Source organism: Camellia sinensis, chromosome 10 (assembly GCF_055761805.1).
Source record: "Camellia sinensis isolate YWXY chromosome 10, ASM5576180v1, whole genome shotgun sequence".
Taxonomy (NCBI): Eukaryota; Viridiplantae; Streptophyta; class Magnoliopsida; order Ericales; family Theaceae; genus Camellia; species Camellia sinensis.
Window position 1 is genome coordinate 98,276,236 of NC_138970.1, and position 22,752 is coordinate 98,298,987.

At 40.8% G+C, this 22,752-nt stretch overlaps 2 protein-coding genes and 1 long non-coding RNA gene across 3 annotated transcripts; all 3 read left to right on the forward strand.

The window, feature by feature from the left end:
* Window positions 1-5,640: 5,640 nt before the first annotated feature.
* Window positions 5,641-7,201, forward strand: LOC145800576 (uncharacterized). Its single transcript, XM_082890280.1, has 4 exons — window positions 5,641-5,744; window positions 6,268-6,372; window positions 6,642-6,693; window positions 7,046-7,201. The coding sequence occupies exons 1-4, from the start codon at window positions 5,641-5,643 to the stop codon at window positions 7,199-7,201; spliced, it is 417 nt and encodes a 138-aa protein (XP_082746406.1).
* A 22-nt stretch (window positions 7,202-7,223) lies between these two features.
* Window positions 7,224-9,584, forward strand: LOC145800577 (uncharacterized). Its single transcript, XM_082890281.1, has 4 exons — window positions 7,224-7,878; window positions 8,391-8,525; window positions 8,620-8,835; window positions 8,934-9,584. Exons 1-4 carry the CDS (start codon window positions 7,390-7,392, stop codon window positions 9,582-9,584), a joined length of 1,491 nt encoding a protein of 496 aa, XP_082746407.1. The 5' UTR covers window positions 7,224-7,389.
* A 1,408-nt stretch (window positions 9,585-10,992) lies between these two features.
* On the forward strand, window positions 10,993-11,558 carry LOC145801688 (uncharacterized). The gene is made up of 3 exons (XR_014343328.1): window positions 10,993-11,094; window positions 11,198-11,267; window positions 11,364-11,558. It is a non-coding gene; the product is annotated as an uncharacterized LOC145801688 (long non-coding RNA).
* Window positions 11,559-22,752: the final 11,194 nt, after the last annotated feature.

The window sequence follows — 22,752 nt, forward strand, 5'->3', positions numbered from 1 at the left end:
TCCGGATTGAATCCCACGGTTCCGGATTGGAACCGATCCGGACCGTATACAAATAGTGTATATTTTTATTATACATCCTCCCCCATAGTATCTTTTCTTATTCTATGTAAAATCTAAACTCAAACCTAAAATCGTATAATATCTTCTTTTATTACTTTTGTTTGTTAGTTTTAAGTTTTAATTTGCAATGGTCTAAATACTTATGGTGAAACCAGTTTTCTTATGGTTGTTTAAATTCTAGAACAGTATGTCGTTATTATAGAAAAACATGTTGCTATTATGGAACTAATATAGCGCTATGTTTATATTTTTATGAAATTCAAGTGTTATATATATATTTTTGTTATTTAATTATGTGAATCCGTGGTCCTAAACCGATCCAATCCGTATTTAAATGGATTGGTTCGGATTGGTTCCATGATTTAAACGGATTGGATTGGTTCCAATTTTTTAGGAACCGTAAATAACGGATTGGTCCTGGTTTTATCCCAATCCGGTCCAATCCGGACCATGCTCACCCCTAACATCTTTGGTGAAGACAGTTAGACCTTTTTTGAAAATTTACACGTTTTATGGAAGATAAGCTTTTGATAAAGTTTGTTAAGGCCGTTTGGTAACACTTACGTTTTCAGTTTTATGTTTATATTTACAAAAACTTAAAAAACTCAAATAAAAACTTGTTTGGCAAAATTTTTGATTTATAAATCAGTGGTTTCAGTTTATAAATTTGGCCAAAAAATAAAAACACAAAAAATGTGTTTCCATTTTGAGCTTTCAGTTTTTTTTTTTTTTACCACCCAACACTAGCCACCACCCGCCACCATTTTCCACCACCGTCTTCCGCCTCCGCCACCACCACCCACCCCCACCCCCACCACCACCACTACTGCCCACCACCCACCACCCACTTGCCATCCAACCGCCACCACCCACCACTTGCCATTACCATCCACCGCTCGCCACCACCACCTACTTGCCACCACCACTCACCACCCACCTGCCACCACCACATGCCACCACTAGCCACCCACCACTACCTGCCACTGACCTGCCACCACCACCACCGGCCACCACCATCACCTATCACCCACCTGGCACCCACCTGCCACCACCACCCGCCACCACCACCACCCACTCGTTACCACCTATCACCCGCCACCGTCACCCACCCACCCACCCACCACCACCACCACCATCCGTCACCTACCCGCCACCACCCACCACCACCCGCCATCCGCCACCCACCTGCCACCACCACCTGCCGGCACCACCACCACCACCACCCGCCACCGTCACCCACCCACCCACCATCACCACCCGCCACCACTCGCTATCCGCCACCCACCTGCCACCACCACCCACCACCCGCCACCATCACCACCACCACCTACTCGTTACCACCCACCAACCGCCGCCGTCACCCACCCACCCACCCACCCACCATCACCACTCGCCACCACCTACCACCTACCACCACCCGCCACCCACCTGCCACCACCACCCACTTGCTACCACCCACCACCCGCCACCGTTACCCATCCACTCACCACCACCACCCACCACCCGCCACCACCACCCACCACCCGCCGCCACCACCACCACCACCACCCACTTGCTACCACCTGCCACCATCACCCACCCACCACCACCACCACCACCCACCACTCACCGTCACCACTTTCTACCACCGTCTTCCGCTGCCACTTGCCACCACTCGCCATTTCTCACTCTTTTTTATATTTTAAATATAAAATAAACATTTTGTCAATTACCAAATGCGTTTGTAGTTTATGTTTTTCAAAAAATAAACAAAAACTAGTTTATAAAATTTTTGTAAATATAAACTGAAAACGTAAACGTTACCAAACACACCAAGAAATTATTTGACAAAAGGTATAACCTTTTCAAATATGGTGTATGTTTGTCCGAAGAAGGTGTAAATGACCATAGAAAAGATGTAAGTTTTGTTTTTCACTAAAGGTGTAACTTGAAATAATAAGTTTAAATTTTACGAAAAAGGTTTTTCCACAAAATGTGTCATTTTTCAAGAAGTTGTAAATATTTCCGAGAGGAGGTGTAAATTTTTAGGAAATGTGTAAACTTTAGGAATAGTTGTAAACTTTGTGAGTTTTTACAAAAAGGTACAAGTTCCCAAGACCAATCATCGAAGCTGAATGTTCGTTTTTACAAGAGATATAAGTTCCCAAAGAAGACCAATCTCAATGAAAGCTGAATGTTTCGTTTTTAGAAAAGATCCAAGGTGTAACTTTTACTAAGAAAATTAATGTAATGTAAAGATATAAAGTTCCAAGGTGTAACTTTTATGAAGAAAATGAATTTATAAATGATGTCAGTTTTCATTAAAAGGTGTCGGTTGTCAGAACAAGTATAAAACTTTAAAAAATCCCAAAGTGTTCAGAAGAGGTGTAAGTTCCGTCGGCCCGTCCGTCTCTCTTCCATCTCGGACCTCTCTCTTTGTTTGTCTTTCTGTCTGCCCGTCTCTCCGTTGTTCCATTTCCCCGTAGCTGTAGGGTTTTACAGAGAACAATATTTGAGTGCTGAGCTTGAGTTCTTGGGAAGGCTAGCCATGGAAGTGGATGCGTAAATACTTTTTTTGAGTTGATTTTTGTCGGTGGAGCACAACCGCAAGGGTTAATCGAGCACCACCGTCGGTTCGTCTGATCCGGTTGGTATTTCCTTTATTTCGTGCTGGTACATTATCTGTCTCCTTGTTTGTCTTCTATCATTCGCATATACCTTCACACCCAACCCGAAATCGACCCAATAGGAACTGTTCTGTACTCCATTTTGGTATTTTGTGCTATTCGAATAGGAACTCTTCCCTCTGCTAACCGAAATGGACCCAATAGGAACTGTTCTGTACTCGATTTTTGTATTTTCTCCCTTCCGAATAGGAAGTCTTCCCTCTGCTATCAGTGCTACAAGTTGAACATAGGTATGATAGTAGTTAGCAACAAGCATAAAAGGTGTTCTGCATTTACATGGCGAACTTGTTAGGTTGGGTTATATATAACGAAAGAAGACTTTAAAAGAAATTTGTGTAATGTTGGCACGGGAAAAACAACTTTTTTTTTTCAAGTAGCCAAAAAAGCAAAAATAAGAAACTCAATAAACAAACAATGACTAATCTTGTTTCCGCAACAGGTAGCACATTCGGTTGAATTGTGCTTTAAATTTTGTAGTACTCGGTGATTTTATATTGCCAGAACTTATGTTTAGAAACAATCTGTGGTACACGGACTCTTCAAAATAGATCAAATACCTGTGTCGGACACCTGAGAGTCGGACAAGGGTATGGGATATGTGTCAGATACTTTTCAACGGACACTTCTTATATAATTGTATAAAACACAATTATTATATGTGCAAATTATTGTGAAATTACTATAAATGTGATTTTGACACCGTGAGTTACATATAGTACCATTTTATGGCACATATTAGATTAAAAATATGATATTTTTTCCCCACACCGTGTACCATTGAATGTAGGGTTAAGATTTAATGAGTCGGACCTGTACATACATACCGCACCTGGGACCCGTACCCGAGTCCGTGTAACACAGTAAACAACTCTTTCTTTCAGTGCTGAAGTTCATGCATAGTTGACGGTATTCAACTTAAAACATAGGAAAGCCAATTGAAAGAGTTGAAATGAGAATGACGATTTCCAAATTTTGTAGAGAGCTATTCGTTCCCACACCCAATTCTGAATCAAGAGTTGAAGCATTCACTTTCATGGCTAGCCTTTCCAACAACTTAAGTGGCCGGAGACGATGGCTGAAAACCAATACCTTCTCCCCACCTGAGTCGGACAACCCTAACAGATTAAGGAAGAAGTTTGGCTTCAGTCCTTGTCTAATATCCAACTTTTCTAAGATGTGGTCCATCCGGGCATCGTCAATGCCCTCTGTTTCTGTGGTTGATGTGTCTGTAGGTGAAATCTTTAGGAGGGATCTCAACTGTGCGTGCACATACAGTGTGCTCCCATCCCAGGTGATGTTCAACTGCTTAACGAAGTTGTTCAGTTTTTCAACTTCACGAACTGTCGTAAGGGTGACGTGAAGAAATTCAGAGAGGTCAACAAGCCCTGGCAATTCACGAAGAAAATCTAATTTGTAGAAATGGACAACCTTGCTTGTCATTGCACGCAACTTTTGAATGACGGTTACCTTTCTATTGAAGTTATCATCTTGCATATATATACAGCAGTTACATTTGAAGAGGAAGGTAGCTGTCATTCATGAGTTGCGGGCTGTCTGGACTTTATTGAGCGAGTTCATGAATGCGTACTCTCATTTTTCTTTTTTATGACCTTCGTGCAGAATGAGAATGGATGGGTACGTTAGTAATATTTTTTGGCAGCCAGTGGCAGTCTTGCTTGTTTCATTGTCACATACAATTGATGAAACTTGTTTGTACGCCCAGAAAAGTATTCTTCTCTGATCTGCCCACTGTCTGAGCACCCGAAGGTAATGGAGCATGGGCCAGGATTGACCCACCTCGATTCTCTGCAACCAAGTTGCTCAGTAGGAAATTGAAGCCCTCAACTTGATGGTTGGCCTTGCCAACAACTTAAGTGGCCGGAGACGATGGCTGAAAACCAATACCTTCTCCTCACCTGAGTCGGACAACCCTAATAGATTAAGGAAGAAGTTTGCCTTCAGTCCTTGTCTAATATCCAACTTTTCTAAGATGTGGTCCATCCGGGCATCGTCAATGCCCTCTGTTTCTGTGGTTGACGTGTCTGTAGGTGAACTCTTTAGGAGGTAGTTAAGAAGTTGAACATCACCTCGGATGGGAGCACACTGTATGTGCACGCACAGTTGAGATCCCTCCTAAAGAGTTCACCTACAGACACGTCAACCACAGAAACAGAGGGCATTGACGATGCCCGGATGGACCACATCTTAGAAAAGTTGGATATTAGACAAGGACTGAAGCCAAACTTCTTCCTTAATCTGTTAGGGTTGTCCGACTCAGGTGGGGAGAAGGTATTGGTTTTCAGCCAACGTCTCCGGCCGCTTAAGTTGTTGGAAAGGCCAGCCATCAAGTTGAGGGCTTCAATTTCCTTGCTTGTTTCATTGTGACATACAATTGATGAAACTTGCTTGTACGCCCGGAAAAGTATTCTTCTTTGATCTTACCACCCGAAGGTAATGGAGCATGGGCCACGATGCAGCCACCTCGATTCTCTGCAACCAAGTTTCTCAGTAGGAAATTGAAGCCCTCAACTTGATGGATGGGGTTTCATCTGGTTTTCGTGCCTGGGATGAGCACCAATTTCTGTCACAGAAGAATCGTGTCCTGATTGTTTAACCCCGTCATGAAATAGTTCAGTTGCTTCTTTGTCATTTGTAGTCGGGCCTTCATAAAAGTATGTGCGTGTAGTCCTTCAGCCCTAAATGAAAAACACAATGTAGTCCTTCCTCTTGAAGATTTGGGAAATTATGCATTTATCGCTTGTACACATAATTGTTTTAATTGTAAGCTGTGTGAACGAAATGCAAAATTTCCATGTGTGGCCTTTATTTTGTCTGTTTCCAAATCTGTATATGTGTTGGGAAATTCTGCGTGTTGTTGTCTGTGTTTATGCAAAATTTTAAGGTTAACAGCCACATGTTGCAGCCGTTTGTTTGTGTTGTTGTAAATATTGATTGCAATACTTTGCAGGAGTTGTCGTCATTGCATCTGATGGATATTGGTCACCTCGCACCAACAATGTTAGTTTTCTCCTTAAAGACTTGCTACCAGTTGGTTTCGTACATATGTTTGTAAACAAACGAAATCCATCACCAAGGAATACGCTGATTTTTTTCTGGACCAATTCTTACAGCAGCCCTTGTACTTTTGTGTTTGTGTTATTTGTTTTGCACAAATTTTGAATGGCCTCGCTTTGCACCATCAATTTTGAACTTTTGTTTCAATTACGTCCATTTGATTTCAACTCTTCACTGTTTTGTATCAGAAAATATGCATATACGTGGCAACTGTACTTTTTGTTGTAGTCAACTTATAACTTTACTGAACTTACATAATCTCAATCAATTGACATTACAATCTTTGTTTTAAAAATGACAAACGGCATTAGCAATTTGACCGAAAATGTCCACGACATTTGAAATGGACTGTCACAATTTAGGTAGTTTAAAGTGCATCGATCGAAATTAGACAACGGACAAAATGTGTACACCACCCCTGTAATTCTCCCTTCCATCTAATTTGTATGATTTGCTCTTTCATAAGGGGAAGGAAAAGATTGAAGACAATTGCCGAACAACATATCCAAATGTCTGACACTATCGCTGGCTCTTGTCGAAAGCGGCCAGTTGCACCATTCATTTGTTACAGGTACTAGTTGTTTATTTTGACAATCTGGAATTACATATTTCGTACTGAAATTACGCACCTCGTCGAAGTTCAGTGTGTGATGTTTCAAATTGGTTTTGTTCCGCATGTCTGAAAATGTTTAACTTGGTGTCGATTCAGTCCCGGATGTACGAAAGCTGTCTTATGCCGATTTCGGGGCCAGCTTGACATAAAAACTTGCATATATATATATATATATGTATTCATATTTCACATTTAGTGATGATAAGCTTGACGATGCTTGCATGCAGCCAGCAACAATTCAAGGAAATGCAAGGGCCAGACAACACTCGACGAAAAATGGTGAGTGTTGAAATCTGTATTCTCTATAATACACTATGATGGAAACACATCGCTGGGTAGCTATCCACACGTTGTATTGAATGGTCGTAGTGGGCTTGTAATTGTTTCGCGTTTGTAGGATTGTAGCATGTAATAATGTCACCTTCCTATTGTTTTTGTAAATTTCAATTCGTTGTAAAAGTCCAGCTACGTTTTGTCGCTGACTTTTTGCTGCAACTGTTATTTGTATTTGCAATCTTATTTAATTACCAACAATGCACACGGATTGCGTTTGGCATAAAGTTGTAGTTACAGTAATTTCGAACTCATAGTTGTTACTTGTCTTGTACGTCTGTCATTTTCTTGGTTAAAGACTAGAAAGGAGATTGGGGAAAGGTGGAAGGCACTCCCCTCTGATGAGAAAAAGAGGTTTGTGGAAATGGCTAAGGCGAGCGCTGAGGAACACGCCAAAGTAGTACCATGTGCACTGAAGTCTGAAAGGGTCATTACGTACTTCATGTTTTCGTAAATGCATTTGGCTAGGTCCTGCTTTGCTGACATTGTTGGTTGTATTTTTGTATTAATTTAAGGGTAAAAAATGTGCAGGGTAAAAGGCAACTCCGCATATCATTGAAGTCAATTGTTGAGCTAGTTAACCGGTTCAACGAAGCACAAAAGCAGGCAGTCATTGACATTGGGTTTGCTGGCCTCCTGGGGATGAAGTGTACACGTATAGATCACGACTTGTGCGCATGGTTGGTACAGAACTTCGATCCTGACAGTAGTTCATTGAATGTTCATGGTTGTCAAGTCAGGCTCACGTGTAAGGCAGTTAATGTTTTATTGGGAATACGGTGTGAAGGCGATGACGTGCAGTTGGCTGGGTCATTGGAAGCATATCCCAATATCTACGATGAGGTTGGAGTTGTTAACGGAGTCATTCCTTTGAACAAGTTGAGACTTTATCTGACCGAGACTGCTGGTGCGGAGGACGAGTTTCGGCGGAAATTTGCGCTGTACGTGTTGGGGGCCATGTTGTGTCCTACCACAATGACCGGGTTGAAGCCATCGTTCATTCATGCCGTGAAGGACGTGAATCGTATGCGAGCTTGTAATTGGGCAAAGTTGACACTGCAATTCCTTCACAACGGTGTTCGGAAGTATAAAGGTCATCGCGGTGCAACTGGATGTGTTTTCCTGCTAATGGTATGCCAATACCTTGAATTTTTTTTCCATTCCCCCTTTCATGTGTTTCATGCATTGTTCTGTCATGGTTCAACAAATTGGCCTTGATTGGGACATACAATGGTACCTGCTTTGTGAGTACGATAAACAGCACTCTTCCTGACCAAGTATGGTACTTGCAGAAATAAATTTTGTGTGACTACCGTCATGAATTTAAGAACAAAGAGTACAGGGAAAAAAGTATGCTGAACCTCAATGGAGGAACCAATTAAAACTACGTTGCGAAGAGGGGAACATGTACATAAATTTTTTTTCTTGGTTTCATCAATAAAGTCCTTGGTGTGCTGTACAATTTTTTCCCCAAAAAACATTGCATGATATGTGCCTATAAAGTTGATAGCATCCTCAACAAAATCGGTATGCTATGTACGTTCCACTGCAAAATTGAGAATAATGAATGTCATTGTTACTGACTATTGTTCATTTCTGTGGGAAGAACAACTTAATTATGGTGTGCCCCTTAATGTCCACAGCTGTTGTACCTTGATTGTGTTTGTCTGAGCTCGACTACGACGCGGTCCACACCTCGGCTTCATGATTGGGGTGATACCCAAATACGGGAGACGCTGCGACGTATCAGAAGGAAGCAAAATTTCCCAACAATTGCGGTAAGCACTCCTACCACTGTGCACATTTCACACCAACGACCCACTTGTCTTCAACATACGATGTCAGACTTCATTTATGCGTTTCTATGATTAGGTGGAGTTTGATTACAGTAACGCCGATGATGCTGACATGGATGCATGCCATGTCGAGAACCAACAAACAGGACAGTACAATGAAGTCCGTATGAGCAATTTGGAGTCCGACATTCGTGAACTGAAGGAAATGATGAAGCAAGTTCTCCACAACCAAACAGATTTAATGGAGATGTTGCGACATTTCGAAGGCAAGCAAGTTGTTCGCAATGACAAGGTAATCCATCCAAGCATTACACAATTTTCACACAGTTGAGCCACATCATTTGAAGATGGTTTGTAAGACTAAGTTCACGAATGTGTATGTATAATTAGGTGGAAGGCAATGATGTGTGTATCATTAACCTCTCCTCCAATGTTGCTCAACTGAAGGAAATGCTGAAGCAACTACTTCAACATTTCAGTTTGGGCTGCAATGAACCGTTCACTGAACAAACCAATTTACGTGAACTGAAGCAAATGCTACACCACCTCATCGAAGGTATATTCTCTACACCGCAACCGGCAGGCGTGGCCAAACAGGGTGTGGACCCTGCTGTTGGAGTCGAGGCGCATGAGGATGGCATGGTCAAACCATCGGACGAAGTTAACCCAATGGAGTGTAATATTTCAGATGTACAAGGGGTGGATCACCAACAACATATTTTGAAGGGAACCTTGGCAAGGGACAAAAGTCATTTGCATGATGGGCACAAGCTGAACATCGAAGAAGGTGGGGACAACAACAAGAAGGGAGGCCTTCAGTCAGGGGAAACATATGAAACTGAAGATAAATACAGTCCTGACCTTCAGTCAGTGGGCGTGAAGAACGTGGCGTGCGATGTGCATACTTCTCCTACTAAGCTTGGCAAACCATTGGGAGCAACTGGAATCGTTAGAGGAAGTGCGAAGGGAAGACGAAAAGGAAAAGGAAAAGGAAAAATGTGCGGAAGTGGAGTTCAAGCCACTGAGGTCGGGGATATGTAATTGTGCATCGATAGCAAAACAAATAGTGGAGTTGACGACAGCAGTTCACCTGTGGATGTTGATGGTGTGGACAACGTGAACAAGGTACAAATACTGCCTTTAATGCCCCACAAGTTGTGAATACCCAATTCATGCCCACATCAATAATGTGAATCAGTAATTTTACAATCATCTGTGTTGTATTGTACTAGTTGTCAAAGAATTGCATGTTTGCAGTTATGACTGCTGCCATATGTTAGTACACATTTCTAACAAACTCCGCACCAAACATCACAAGTTGGGAAAACTCTGAGGCTCACAGTTTTTACATCATTTCACGTTTTTTTTTATGACTACAGACCTTGTAATATAAACTTCAATATTTTTATGAAATGTGTACTGTTAGTTGGCTGTTTATTTTTGTAGGACTCGTTGACGATGTTGGACAGCGAAGGGTTGTTATCGGCGGAGGAACAAAAACTTCTTCACTATGTATTTGACGATAGCAAAAATGAAATGTATTGTTTCATTTACTACTTGCAAATTTTGAATGACAGTCCACTGTGAAATAACTATCGTTCTAAGGATCATTTATTGCTTGTAGGGACATTGTTGTTTCCATGAATCTTCATGGACGGGCATGTGAAGTTGGCACCCGGCGTGACATGCGCACGCTCAAACCAGGGTCGTGGCTATCCGACACTGTAAGTGTTGGCTGCACAAATATGAATCTGCGTTTTTCAGTACCCCTAACTCAGAAACCTTTCTAATCAACTTGCCTTGTGTCTTGCATACAATGTTCCAGCCAATCAACTTGGTGGTGGTGCAATTGACTAATCGACAGAGGGATTTACACAATGACGGGAGGCACACTGATTGGTTCTTTCCCGTATATCTGTCAGTAAGTAAGTGTTTAAAGCTACGTTGTGTATTGTGTATGACATATTTTGACAAATGTTTCCGTCAATGACCTTTACGCATTACACATGCAGACTATGATTCTAAATAAAGATATGCAACCTCTGGACCATGAACATATCGTCACATCATTTTTCGGACATGACAGATACACTGGTGCGATTGATGCATGCCAGAGGGTAATATCAATGTTCATCCCGTTATATTAAAACGAAAATATGAAAGCCATTACATGTTTGCATGGCCTCTAAACAAGGTCTGCCGTTGTGTTTTCGTGTAGATTTACGTGCCTTTCAATTACAGAAGAGTGCATTGGTTGTGCGTTAAAATTGATATGGTGGACCGTGTAGCCTACCTATTCGACTTAGTCCCATCCAACCGACCGAACAAAAGGAAGCTAAATGCAGCTAAAATTTTGGTATGTCCTTCTGGTGCATTTCTGAACACTACAAAAAACTTGAACATCCTTTACGTAAACCAACTTCAACCTTGTGGAACAGGTTGAAACTATGCACGACTTGCTGCAACTACACTTTGGAAATGATTATGTTACAGACGTGCGTACCTTCCACCGCTGCATGTTAGACGAGAGGCCAGTACAACAACTGGACGAGTAATCCACAATCCCTCCCTCACATTAATGTCTAAGCTGCATGACTGACTTAATGAACCTATTACGTATTGACGACAACTTTAATGTGAAATTATTTTTGTAGCACGTTTGACTGTGGGATGTTCGTCATCAAATTCATGCAGCAACCTGATTTAAGCCCCGGTCCACACAAGGTACATTCTACCGCTTAATTTCCATTTGTCAATCAAATCCTTCCTCGTACGTCCTCCAATTTTAACTGATTTGTCTTACGATTTTTGTGGACAAAGTTCGCTCCCTCTGTGCGTCATAAGTTGTTGGTTGACATCGTTATGGATGTCAATAATGCAAAGATCGCAGAGTACCGGGAGTGCCTTCATATGAGCAATGCCACAAGCTAGGCCAGTGATGGGAATGGGCTGCCAGTACGCCAGTAATTTGGGTGGCAATAGGAGTTTAACTAATTTTTTATTCTTTGATTTCAATATGGATGTTAATTATGGGTCCCCAGTATTGCTTTTGCTGGACGATGTAAATATGGACCAACTGTAAACATGGATCAAACATGTCGATGTAAACATGGATCAAACATGTCGACGTGGCTGCTGACTTAGTACTATTTTGTTTACGCATGTTTCTTGTTCGGATGAATGCGACTGTAACTGTATATAATTTACGGCTGCTTTTGTTACCGAAGTTAATTTATAATTTAATTACAAAAAAGGGAAAATTAATTTTAAAAAATGAAAGAAACCACATTATGAATGAAAACTCAATACTCTTCGTAGGTAAGTTATATATCAGCCCATTAGCACATATGACTCCAGCCAAAAAAAAACTTTCATGGCTTACAAGGAAGGATAAAAAAAAAGTAAATCAAATCTACATATCTGCTGCATCATCAGCAGCGTCTTCTGAAGAGTTGTCCGTACTGTCTGACTGACTGTCCTCATCCATTGTCTTATCAGACTTCGCTTCGTCCGCCGCCAATTTGTCATCGGTCAGCCAATCAACATTCTGCTTGATAGCGCCGACTTGCCGCTCCAAACTTGACAACCGTGTGTCCACTTCATTCAGCCTTTCGTAGATAGCTTGCAACTGCTGGAATACAGGAGCAACATGAGCTTCAACAATAGCTTCAATCTTGTTCAAATCGGACATTTTGTAGGAATATGTGTATGGTTTATTTTACTGACTACTTTTTTAAAGGAATGTACAGATTCATAATATTACACAACACTATGCTGTAAGTATTTGTAATATATGGTACATGACTTGTATGTTTGCAGAAGACCTCATGCATTGTGACATACATCGTATTAATTTCTCAAACTGGCCGAATTCATCTTGCAAAAATTCGTTCCTTCTTGCATGCACCAAGTCATCCGTTCAGTACCCCTGATCGTCCATTATTTGGCATTTCCAACACGCATGCATTGTACCTTCCATCAGTACTATCCCACTGTCATTGATTTCCACACCCACAGTTCATCATACAGTCACATTCATCATTTGTATTTGTGCCCCAACCCAATTACATGTCTACTCATCCATAAAGGTTAGCAAAATTTCTCTTATCAGATACATATGCCGTTCCAAGTGCACCGAACCTTTAAATGCAATACCCGCAGTCATTAAGTTGCTTTTACGCAGTTTGGGTAGTTGTTGCCACCAAACAACAATAAGTGTGTTCACGTCTTTAAACCTACCACCAACGTATTAATGACTATGGGTTGAAGGTAATTTAACATTTACTACCAACCACAAAAAAGTTTGCAACCAGTGTTGTTTCCTTTGCATTTGGGTTTGTTTTTGCGTCCATATATTCTTCGTGAACCTGCGAAAACAAAGTTGGACTCAATCAAGAAGCTTCACACCTATGGATGCACACCACGATAAACGTGGTCGTGGACAATCACTTGCAACGGCTAGCAGCTCCCGACCGAAGTCACCAGAATTGGATTATGCAGGTGGGTATATTGATTCCTTCGGTGATCGACGTTTCTTTGAAACAGGGTTCCCACTGTGGAGTTTTGAACCTCTACGGGATTACAACTGCACCCCAATACAAGATGCTTGCCTGGGGAAGTATTTTGGAATTCCAGTTTCACTGTTTGCCAAACGAGTTCAGTGTGAACACCACTGTCGATGTGCTTTTCTGAAGGTCACAAAAGCCCGATCGGTTGAAATGCAGCGACAATTCCCTCATGTCAGCGACTCCCAACTTAGGCATCGTTTGTAAAGTGAGGTTGATCAAATGACTCGTCGACTCATTAGGAACTCACAGATAGAGGACGCAAAGGCAGAGTCGAAGATACATGGATCGAACCCGGCATCTGCGATAAAGGCTATAATGGAGGATCCTGCACTGGTGTCGGACCCTGACCTTTCAGATTACTCAGATTCCGAAGTTGTTGATTTGAGCGAGGATTAGCAGACCTGGACATGTGTATGACATAGTAAGCGTAGTCTTGTGAGATGGCATCGTCGCGCGAAAATAAACGACTTAGAAACTAACAGACCGTCATACTCTGCTAACCATTGCAACGGTGCATGCGTTAACGTCTTCATCAAAATGATTTGTTGAAGGTATTTTTTTGGGTCACCGTCCTCGACTAAAATCTGTCTTATGATTTTTGTTGGTACGATGACAAGGTAATTTTTTTGTAATGTCAATGACCGATATCAGAAACTATCATTAACCTACGTTTTGTTGATTACTTCATGTTTGTGAATCGTTCAATATGGACAACAAGGTTTAAGTGTCGGAATCATTGACTATAATCACAAGTTGTAATTGCAAACAAAAATTGTGCACAACCAGCCAACGGTCTCATACACTCTTACCATCAATATGGGCACAAAATGTTTTGTTTTTTCAAAGACGACGGTTGTGTGGAAGCATACCCCATGGGGTCAACCTGTGCATTACCAATTTTTCTCCCATTGTGCATTGTTATGAACTAATCAGCTCCCCTCCAAACAAAAAAATATACAATAGACCATGCAGAAACAGAGTATTGATATTCATTAATGAAGAAGTCAGCACGATGGTGAAGAAATGTACCACGCATCCTATATCTGCTTTCAACTTGCTAACAGATAATAGTTGAGGCCACAGATAAGTGACAAACAGATACTAGTTGACAGATAACAGATTTGCCAAATCTGTTAATTACAAACAAACCTGCAACACATAACAGAAGTTGTTCATTACAACCAAAATTGATGCACCCAGATAAGAGAACCTGCAACAGAAAACAGGCCACAGATAAGTGACAATGCACCGAAAAAATTCAGTCATCCACAAAGGATCCACAAAATTCATCCACAGAGCATCCACAAAAATGAATCCACATACCATCCACAAAATTCGTCCACAGATCTGCCAAATAGCATCCACAAAGCTCTTACAAGGACACCAATGTTTCCCAAAATTCATTACAGACTAAAATTATAAGTCACATCATAATAACTTATAAAATTCATTCCGTACATTCATTCCATAATAAAATTCATTCCACAAAGCTATTAAGTAAGTTACATAAGTTACATCATAATAAAATTCATTCCATAAACATTACTTACATAATGAAGTACAATACAACAAAAACTGGTACAAACTTCCATTCAATTTCCCAAAATACAAACAAGTACGAAAGTTACATGATCAAGTACAAAATGATAGAAGGGCTGTGCTACATCCCCCGAATTTGGGGGCCCCTAATCCCCCGAAAAATCAGAACAAGGCAAAAAAAAAAACATGCCCAAAACGACGTTGCTTTGGGGATTAGGGGGATTAGGGGGGGCATTTTTAGGGGGACAAATCATTTCTCAATGATAGAAAATAGGAAAATGATTTGTCCCCCTAAAAAGGCCCCCCCTAATCCCCCTAATGCCCCAAACGACGTCGTTTTGGGCAAATTTTTTTTTTTTTAATTTTTTTTTTACCCTTTTTTTTTTTGCCTTGGTTTGAAATTTAGGGGGATTAGGGGGCCAAAAATTAGGGGCATGTAGCAAGGCCCTAGAAAAAATAATGAAATACACCATCGCTTTGATTATATTTTCTATCCTTTCAAGCCTTCGACCATGGTCATTTCCCAAGTCATGAAGCCTCGTCCTTACATCGTTGAAGTGTTCTACTGTTAAAGCATCACCAGCTCTAGTGTTGGAAGGGATTGTGGACATAACGCCTTCATCATCTTCAGCCACGAAGTTGAAGTAATTGCAATGGGGAGTGGGAGTGGTACTCTACAATGCATGACAATCAGTTAGTTGAATACGACAAATATTACTGTGACTACTAAAGGATTAAAATTTCCAATACATACTTACATATTTTGATGGGCAAACAAAGCACAAACGCCCTTCATTTCCATTCTTATTGTTCTGACAATACGTATGGCAGCGGTTCTTCCACAATTGCACATCCTCGTTTGTAATCTTATGTTGCTAATGTTAGAAGAAGAAGCCATTTTTTAAATCTGCATACATGAGAAATTTGTAGTGGTCTGCTATGCTTCTGTTTGATGGGGTTAATAGCAGGTCTAGCTTAATTTGAGGGACAGAGTGTGTCTTTACTGAAAACATCTATTTGTTCAAACTGCCATGTTTAATAGCATTTGCACAGAGGTTACACAGACTAAACTGTTAATAGCATTTTAACAAACATCGCAGCTCAATGTACACACGTAGCATTTTGAAACTGAACAAATACAACAGTTTCAAACATAGCATTTGTGATTAATTACACACATGTTACACACATAGCATTTTCAATCTGAACAAACATGGCAGTTTTACAAACATATCAGGTCAATGTCAAGTAAATTATCAATCACACATGTTAAACAACTATTATCAACAAATCATGCTGAAGTGAAATGATTAGGGGCAGATTGTTGGAGACTATGATTCAGTAGTTATCAAACTGAAATAGTTATCAACAAATGACACATGTGATTTTCAACAAAGCACACTGAAATACTTATCAACAAATCAGTAATAGTTATGAACATTTAAGTTCAGTTTGATAATAGTTACCAATGTTGATAATAGTTAATTCAAGTCACGCAGCTAACACATTAGTTGATAGCAGTTCATTACAACAATTCATGCGTGATTGACAACAAATTCAGCAAAATCACATTATCAATCACACATTGAAAATTACACAACTATATGCATTCGTTCAACTAATTATCAATCTGTATAATCATACTATGTTCTGCAAAGATGTGATCCTTTCATTTTATGTTGGATCAGTTTCTGCGTATTCATACTACGTTCTGCAAAATTTATACTTCAACTCTAAAAGGTAAATGCATAAATGTTCGTCACAATATGTGCCGCATTTTTCAAGCATACCATTTATCTATCTGCATAACAGTAATTTTCAAATATTTTTTGTGAATCACAACCCTAACTTTTTTATTTCAGCGTTTGGAGGACGAACCTGGTTCATCTATGGCCTGAAAGCCCATGTTATCGTCAACAAATTCCTTCTCTACAGCCGATGGTGGTCGCGGTCGAGCTATGGTTCGCGAAGCAGAGAAAATGAGGGCTACAGCGGTGGGTTGGGTTTACGAGTGGGTGGCCGTCGGGAGTGGTCGCCGGTGAGGCTGGGTTCGGTGGAGGAGGAGTGAGTGTGACAGTGAGGGGGAGTGAGAATGAGATTGAGGTGTATACTCTGTATAACCTGTATAGCAGAGCGGGAAAACGGAAATTTATTGAATAAAAACCAACTTTAACCATTATTGGTTTTAATTTCTATTTATTGGTTTTCAAAACTGAAAGGTTGTGGAAGTTCAAAAGGAATGAAAACCAATTTTAACCAATATGTTTTAATTTCTATTTCTGCCTCTCATAGAAATAGAAATTATACAACTACCTAGTATCTACACATTAGGTCCATAACACATATACCTTTAAGCCTATTAACTAAATTGAATCACTTAAATTGTAGGCTTCTTATAAATGATAACACCACATTCAATTATGTGGTCCCATTGAGACATTATCTAACAATCTCCCACTGGACCACATATGTATCCTGAAAAATGTGCTTAACTTTACTGAGCTCAGAAATTTGTTATCATAACTTGAGGGTATCCAAACAATCTTGTCCATTAACTATATTAATATAGGATCAAAGCGGTCTTCATTACATCAATCGTAACTCGACCCACCAATGGTCACGTATACTAATACAGCTAAATGACATAGATCAATCATGGATGCGTAGCATGGAAATTACATGTGATGTGATCCATACATGCCTATTTCCAACTGGTCCTACTTAACTTTATTGAGATCAATACTTCACAATACGTAACAGAGCGTAATAAACAGAATATTTCATTTCTGCAGAAATTAATCAAATTACATAGATAAAACTCAAGGCTGACATAAAGCAATAATATAAATACAAACTCCCACTAAACCAGAATGTTCTCAAATAGAACAACACCCATCTGAGCAGTGTGCTCATGAAAAACCTTGGGTGGTAGTCCCTTCGTAAGTGGATCCGCTATCATGGAGTTTGTCCTAATGTGCTCTATGGAAATCTGTTCACTCTGCACTCTTTCTTTTACAACTAGGAACTTGATATCAATATGCTTTGATTTTGTCAAGCTCCTGTTGTTATTTAAAAGAACAAACCCAAAAAATTTTTAAACTCTCTCCCCAAATTTTATTTCAAAAACAACTCTCCCAAAAACAAACCAAACAGTCTTCATTTTAATTTTTAGTCCATAAGCCAAAAAATCACTAACAAAAGACAGAATGAATTAAGACTGGGACCCCCTTTCCCCGTACAAGGATCCTCTCCTTGCAAGCCCCTCCTTGTGCCCGTCCTTGCAGAGCCTTCGGGCCTACTTTTAGGCCCAATTTTGATAATCCAAACCGTTCATATTTTCTGATTTATTCTGTATATCATACCTGTAAAAAATCAAGTTGATTTATTCACTCTCTCTCCTTCCAAGTCCCTATATATGGAGCCTCCCTTTCTCCTCCCTGCCTTGGCGCGCTCGCCCTCCAATTCCCTCTGGAGATCGCCCACTCTGCTATCCACCTCGTCCTTCTGCCTGACCAGCTCCTCATTATTGCTCATAGCCTCTTCATGTCGCTCAACCGCGGCGGCACAGGCTCTTTGCGCCTCGTCGAACTTCTTCTGCTCGCCAGCAAGTTGGAACTCGAGCGACACAACCTGGCGGCGTGTGTCCTCCAGCTCCGCCTGAACCGTTTGCAGCTCAGTGTGGGCACTCTCCCAACTTGCACTCTTCTCCTTCAACTTTGCAAGCTGGGCCTTGGCCTCATCTGCCTTGAGTTTGGCACCCCCCGCCTTCCTCAGCAGGGCCCTTGCTAAGGTGGTTACCTCCATTTGAGCAAAGTATAACCCCCTTAGCAGCTCAGCCTCGTTGAAGCTGGAGGCCGAGCGCAAGGCTGCCTCTTCTACAATCCCTACAAGGTGATCTGCCCCTGCTCTGGCTGGGCCTTCTTCTCCCTCCAGCCGCCCTGCGGTCCTACCGACTCCTCCTTCTTGAGGTACAAGACCGCCCTGAGGCTGTCCCTCCCTCCTTGGCCCAGGGCCAACAGCCTCATCCTCCACTTGCCTTTCGGGGACGACCTTTGCGCCCCCTACGACGATCGCCGCCACCACTGGCACCACCTCCATGACCTTTGAGGCAAGCATTTATTACGACAACACCTCTCCGTCGGAACAGGACCCCCTTACCCTGAGCAAGGTAAGCTACAACATAGGCTTTCGGCAAGGAGAGCAGGTCGGAAGGGACAACGAAATGATGAGAAAAGGATATAAGCAAATGTTGTAGACAAGAAAAAGGTTAAGTTCTCTATCTGGAATCCTCTCCCATATACTCTGCTTCTTTCCAACAACTTGCTCGTCGGAGAGTTCGCTGGGGGACTACTCCGTTCCCCGTTGAACTTGCCTGCAGGTTATCTGGTGGGCTTGATCATTTGGACACGGCCTGGAGGAGCTTAGACCTGTCTGATCCATACACTGGGACGAACAGCATTAACACATAATCAGTGCAAATTTCCTGTCACAAACATCATATCCAAGTACAACAAAATCTATTACTTTGAAAACACAAAAAATTAAATTTAAAAAATATGAAAATACTAAAATAACATAAAAATAGCAACTTCCTAACCACCTTTTAGGGCTGGTTTGGCATGTTTACAAAAAGCCAAAAGTCAAAAAGTCAATATTTTTACTTGGATCACATTATTTTAAGTCACATCACCTCCCACACACATCATTTCAACCCCTAAGACCATCTCCAACGCTTCAGCAAACCTGATATCAAATTCAAAATTTGATGAAAAAGTCACTTTTTTGAGCTCCAACGGTTTCACCAAATCGATATCAAATCCAGAATTCAGCAAATCTTGTACCAAAATGAGAACAGGCGAAGCATTTTACCAAATCACTGTTCCTAACCGTTGGGAGAGACCAACCGGTCAACCAGCCGGTTGCCCGGCTGGTTGACCAACCGGTTGACCGCCTAAAGGTTCAAACGGTTCGAAGAAAAAGGTTCAAACAGTAAAAAAAAAAAAAAAAAAATTTTTGCCTAACCGGTCGACCAGCCGGTCGACCACTAAAAGGTTCAAAAAGTCCAAAAAAAATAAAAAAAAAATAAAAAAATTTTTTTCGCTTAACCGGTCGACCAACCGGTTGTCCCTGGCACAAATTTGATGAAAGTGCACCGTTGGAGCGAGTGGTATCAAATTGGTAAAATGAGTCATTTTTTACTCAAATTTGGTGAAAAATCTGAGTAACCGTTGGAGATGCTCTAACCCAAACGGAACTCATATTTCACAAAAAGTGAAAAAATACATTTATTTATATTTAAAAAGTGAGGAAAAAAATTAGACTAAAAAAGTGCAATTTTTGTCTTTGTGGATGAAAAAAATGTGGATGTTTGGGTTAACTTTTTGACTTTTATAAAAAAATGTGTATTACAAAATTGTATAAATTAATGTGTAAGGCAAAATTAGAATTCGGAATTGTGTAAGCGTAATTTTTGACTTCCTGTGAATAGTAATAACTTTTTGACTTTTTGGTTTTTTTTCCCAACTTGCCAAACTTGGCCTTAATATGTAGTGTCACGTACGTTTCCGTTTCCCTCCCAAATTTGGAACAAAAACCAAAGTCGGCAGACAGCGCTTTTGAAATCCCACAGACGCAGTACTTTTCATGATGACACACATGCCGTAGCCTTTCTAATCTCACCAACTCATTTCCATTTCCCATACAAATTTCGGCTACTTTGCTGTCCCTCATTCTCTCTCCATTTCAGTTTTGCTGTCCACCTCCAGTAACACACTCTCTCTCTGTGTCTCCATTTCGACTGCGCCAGGTCGCCGACGGTAACAGTCACCATTTTCTCGGGCATGTGTGAGTCTGTCTATTTTTTATTTCGGGGCACATTATTATTATGACCTACTGTGTTCCACTCGCACGACATTACCATTTATGAACTATGAAACTGTTCCTCCTTAGGTAATTGAAACCATACGTACGATTAGGTATACAAACTACACGGGTGACAAACTGATATTGCCATTGAGGAGTTCCAAACTGACAGACGGTCTTCGTTGAGCAGTGTAGTCGGGTTTTTATTTCTCTGCATGAAGGTAAGTTGCGTATGGGTGCTGTTGGGTTGAATGTCCGATGTGGCCCTATTTCAAGTGTGCGCATTGGTTGTTGATTCGGGCTTCAAGTCGTAAATACTATAAAACGAGTACAACATATGGCCAATTAATTTTCGTAAAACAGTGGCATGCCATATCTGCATAAATTAACGACAACATATCGTAGTTGAAAATAAACGAAAAGTACCACTCGTACAATGCACGTACGACTCAATGGTCCGTTGATTGTAAGTTGTTAACAGTCAATTTCGTTTTGTTACAATGTGGGAGTAACGTTCTTTCTGCATCCTTATGAATATTGCATGCAATTCTTTGCAGGAATTATCGTAATTGGATATGGGCGATATGTCAGATAATGCGAAGCAACTGTGAGTTTATGTCGTTCAGTTTTTGATACAGTTAGGTTTGCAAGGTTATGTTTCCTGTACCTACTAAATACCACGGTCTGTTCGTGTATGGCATATTGTGCCGTTATGTACTGCCATCAGGAGGTTGTGCGATTTGAGTTTGACACATTTGCGATAGCCTCAAATTGCACCATGAATTTCATGTAATGGATTAAAACTATGTCGATTTCTTACCAGAATATGTGCACATACGGCACATGTCGCGTATTCTGCAGAGAGCATTTGTGAAATCCATAATTCACTGAGTTATACTAAACCACTTCGGTTCATCATTTTCGGTGACAACGGAAAACGACGTTACCAATTTCACGAAAATGGCAAAACTTTTGAAATGGGAAGGCAAGATTGACTAACTTGAAAGTTAACCGACGAAGATGATAGGATGCACAAAACGTACATACCACCGATGTAATTTGGCCTTGAACAAAATTTCATTTACGCTGATATTTGTTACAGGCAAAGGAAAGCATTGAAGGCAAGTGGCAAAGGTTCAGGAATGGAAAGGGTTGACATTACCGAGCCCCCTCGTCGAAAGCGGCCACTTGGGCCATTTATTTTTTACAGGTTCGATCCGTGTCCTTCAAAGCGGCTCACAGTACGAATCCCTCTCGTCAGAAACATGTGACAGTATTTTTGCACAATTCTGCATTACATATTTTGAACTCATAGCTTGCGCCTGTGCAGATTTCAGTTTGTACTCACAAGAAATTAAGATTTTAGAGACCAAAAGTAAGGACCAAAATAATTTGGACCATTTATAATTGTTGTTGCAGAAATGATGTGGTTATTATATTTTTAGCAACCAAAATTGGACATTACGGATGCATTATTATGTAGTTGGGACCAAATTTGTTTGTGTCACAAATTGTGTACGTATATGTATATATATCCATCCATATCTAACATATACTTGCGCCGAAATTGACAATGGTTGCAGCCAGGAACAATTCAAGGAAAGACGAGAAGCAGACAACCCCGGACCGAATATGGTTAGTGTGCAGACATGTAGTAAGTAGAGTACCGTGATGGAAACACGTGACTGCTGTGATAGCAAAGTATGGACTTCTATTCCATGCGCGCACCAGTCATGTGCTTCTATTGTGTCGCATTCAGCGATTTCCAGCAGTCATAGAAGCCATATTGCATGTTCTTATAAACTCCGATTATTTGTAAACTTCCATGTCCGTTTTTATTTCAACTGTGTGCGAAATAGTAATTTGTATGTGCAAACATATGTAAATACCAGAAAATGTGCACACATTGCGAGTGATACAACTTTTGCTGACAATTATTTTGGACTTACAGCTCCTTTTTGTCCTGTATGTGCATCACGTTGGTGTAACACTTATAGAGCCGAAAGGATATTGGGGAAAGGTGGAAGGAACTCCCCTGTGATGAGAAGAAGAGGTTTCAGGACATGGCTAAGGCAAGTGCCAAGGAACTGGGCGAAGAAGTTGCAAAGAAATCTGCAAAGGTACTTACGTGCTTAGTGTTTTCGTAACTGCATTTGGGGAGGACCTGCTATCGACACAATGTTGGTTACTTTTTTGTATTAATGTTCACGTTAATCACATTGCAGAGTAAAATGCAAGTC

Excerpts from the sequence above, each read along its gene's own strand:
- LOC145800576 (XM_082890280.1), top strand. The coding sequence starts at position 5,641 with ATGTTGCAGCCGTTTGTTTGTGTTGTTGTAAATATTGATTGCAATACT. Across the intron at positions 5,745-6,267 it reads GGTCACCTCGCACCAACAAT|GGGAAGGAAAAGATTGAAGA; the intron begins GTTAGTTTTCTC and ends CTCTTTCATAAG. Across the intron at positions 6,373-6,641 it reads GCACCATTCATTTGTTACAG|CCAGCAACAATTCAAGGAAA; the intron begins GTACTAGTTGTT and ends GCTTGCATGCAG.
- LOC145800577 (XM_082890281.1), top strand. The coding sequence starts at position 7,390 with ATGAAGTGTACACGTATAGATCACGACTTGTGCGCATGGTTGGTACAG. Across the intron at positions 8,526-8,619 it reads AAAATTTCCCAACAATTGCG|GTGGAGTTTGATTACAGTAA; the intron begins GTAAGCACTCCT and ends TTCTATGATTAG. Across the intron at positions 8,836-8,933 it reads AAGTTGTTCGCAATGACAAG|GTGGAAGGCAATGATGTGTG; the intron begins GTAATCCATCCA and ends ATGTATAATTAG.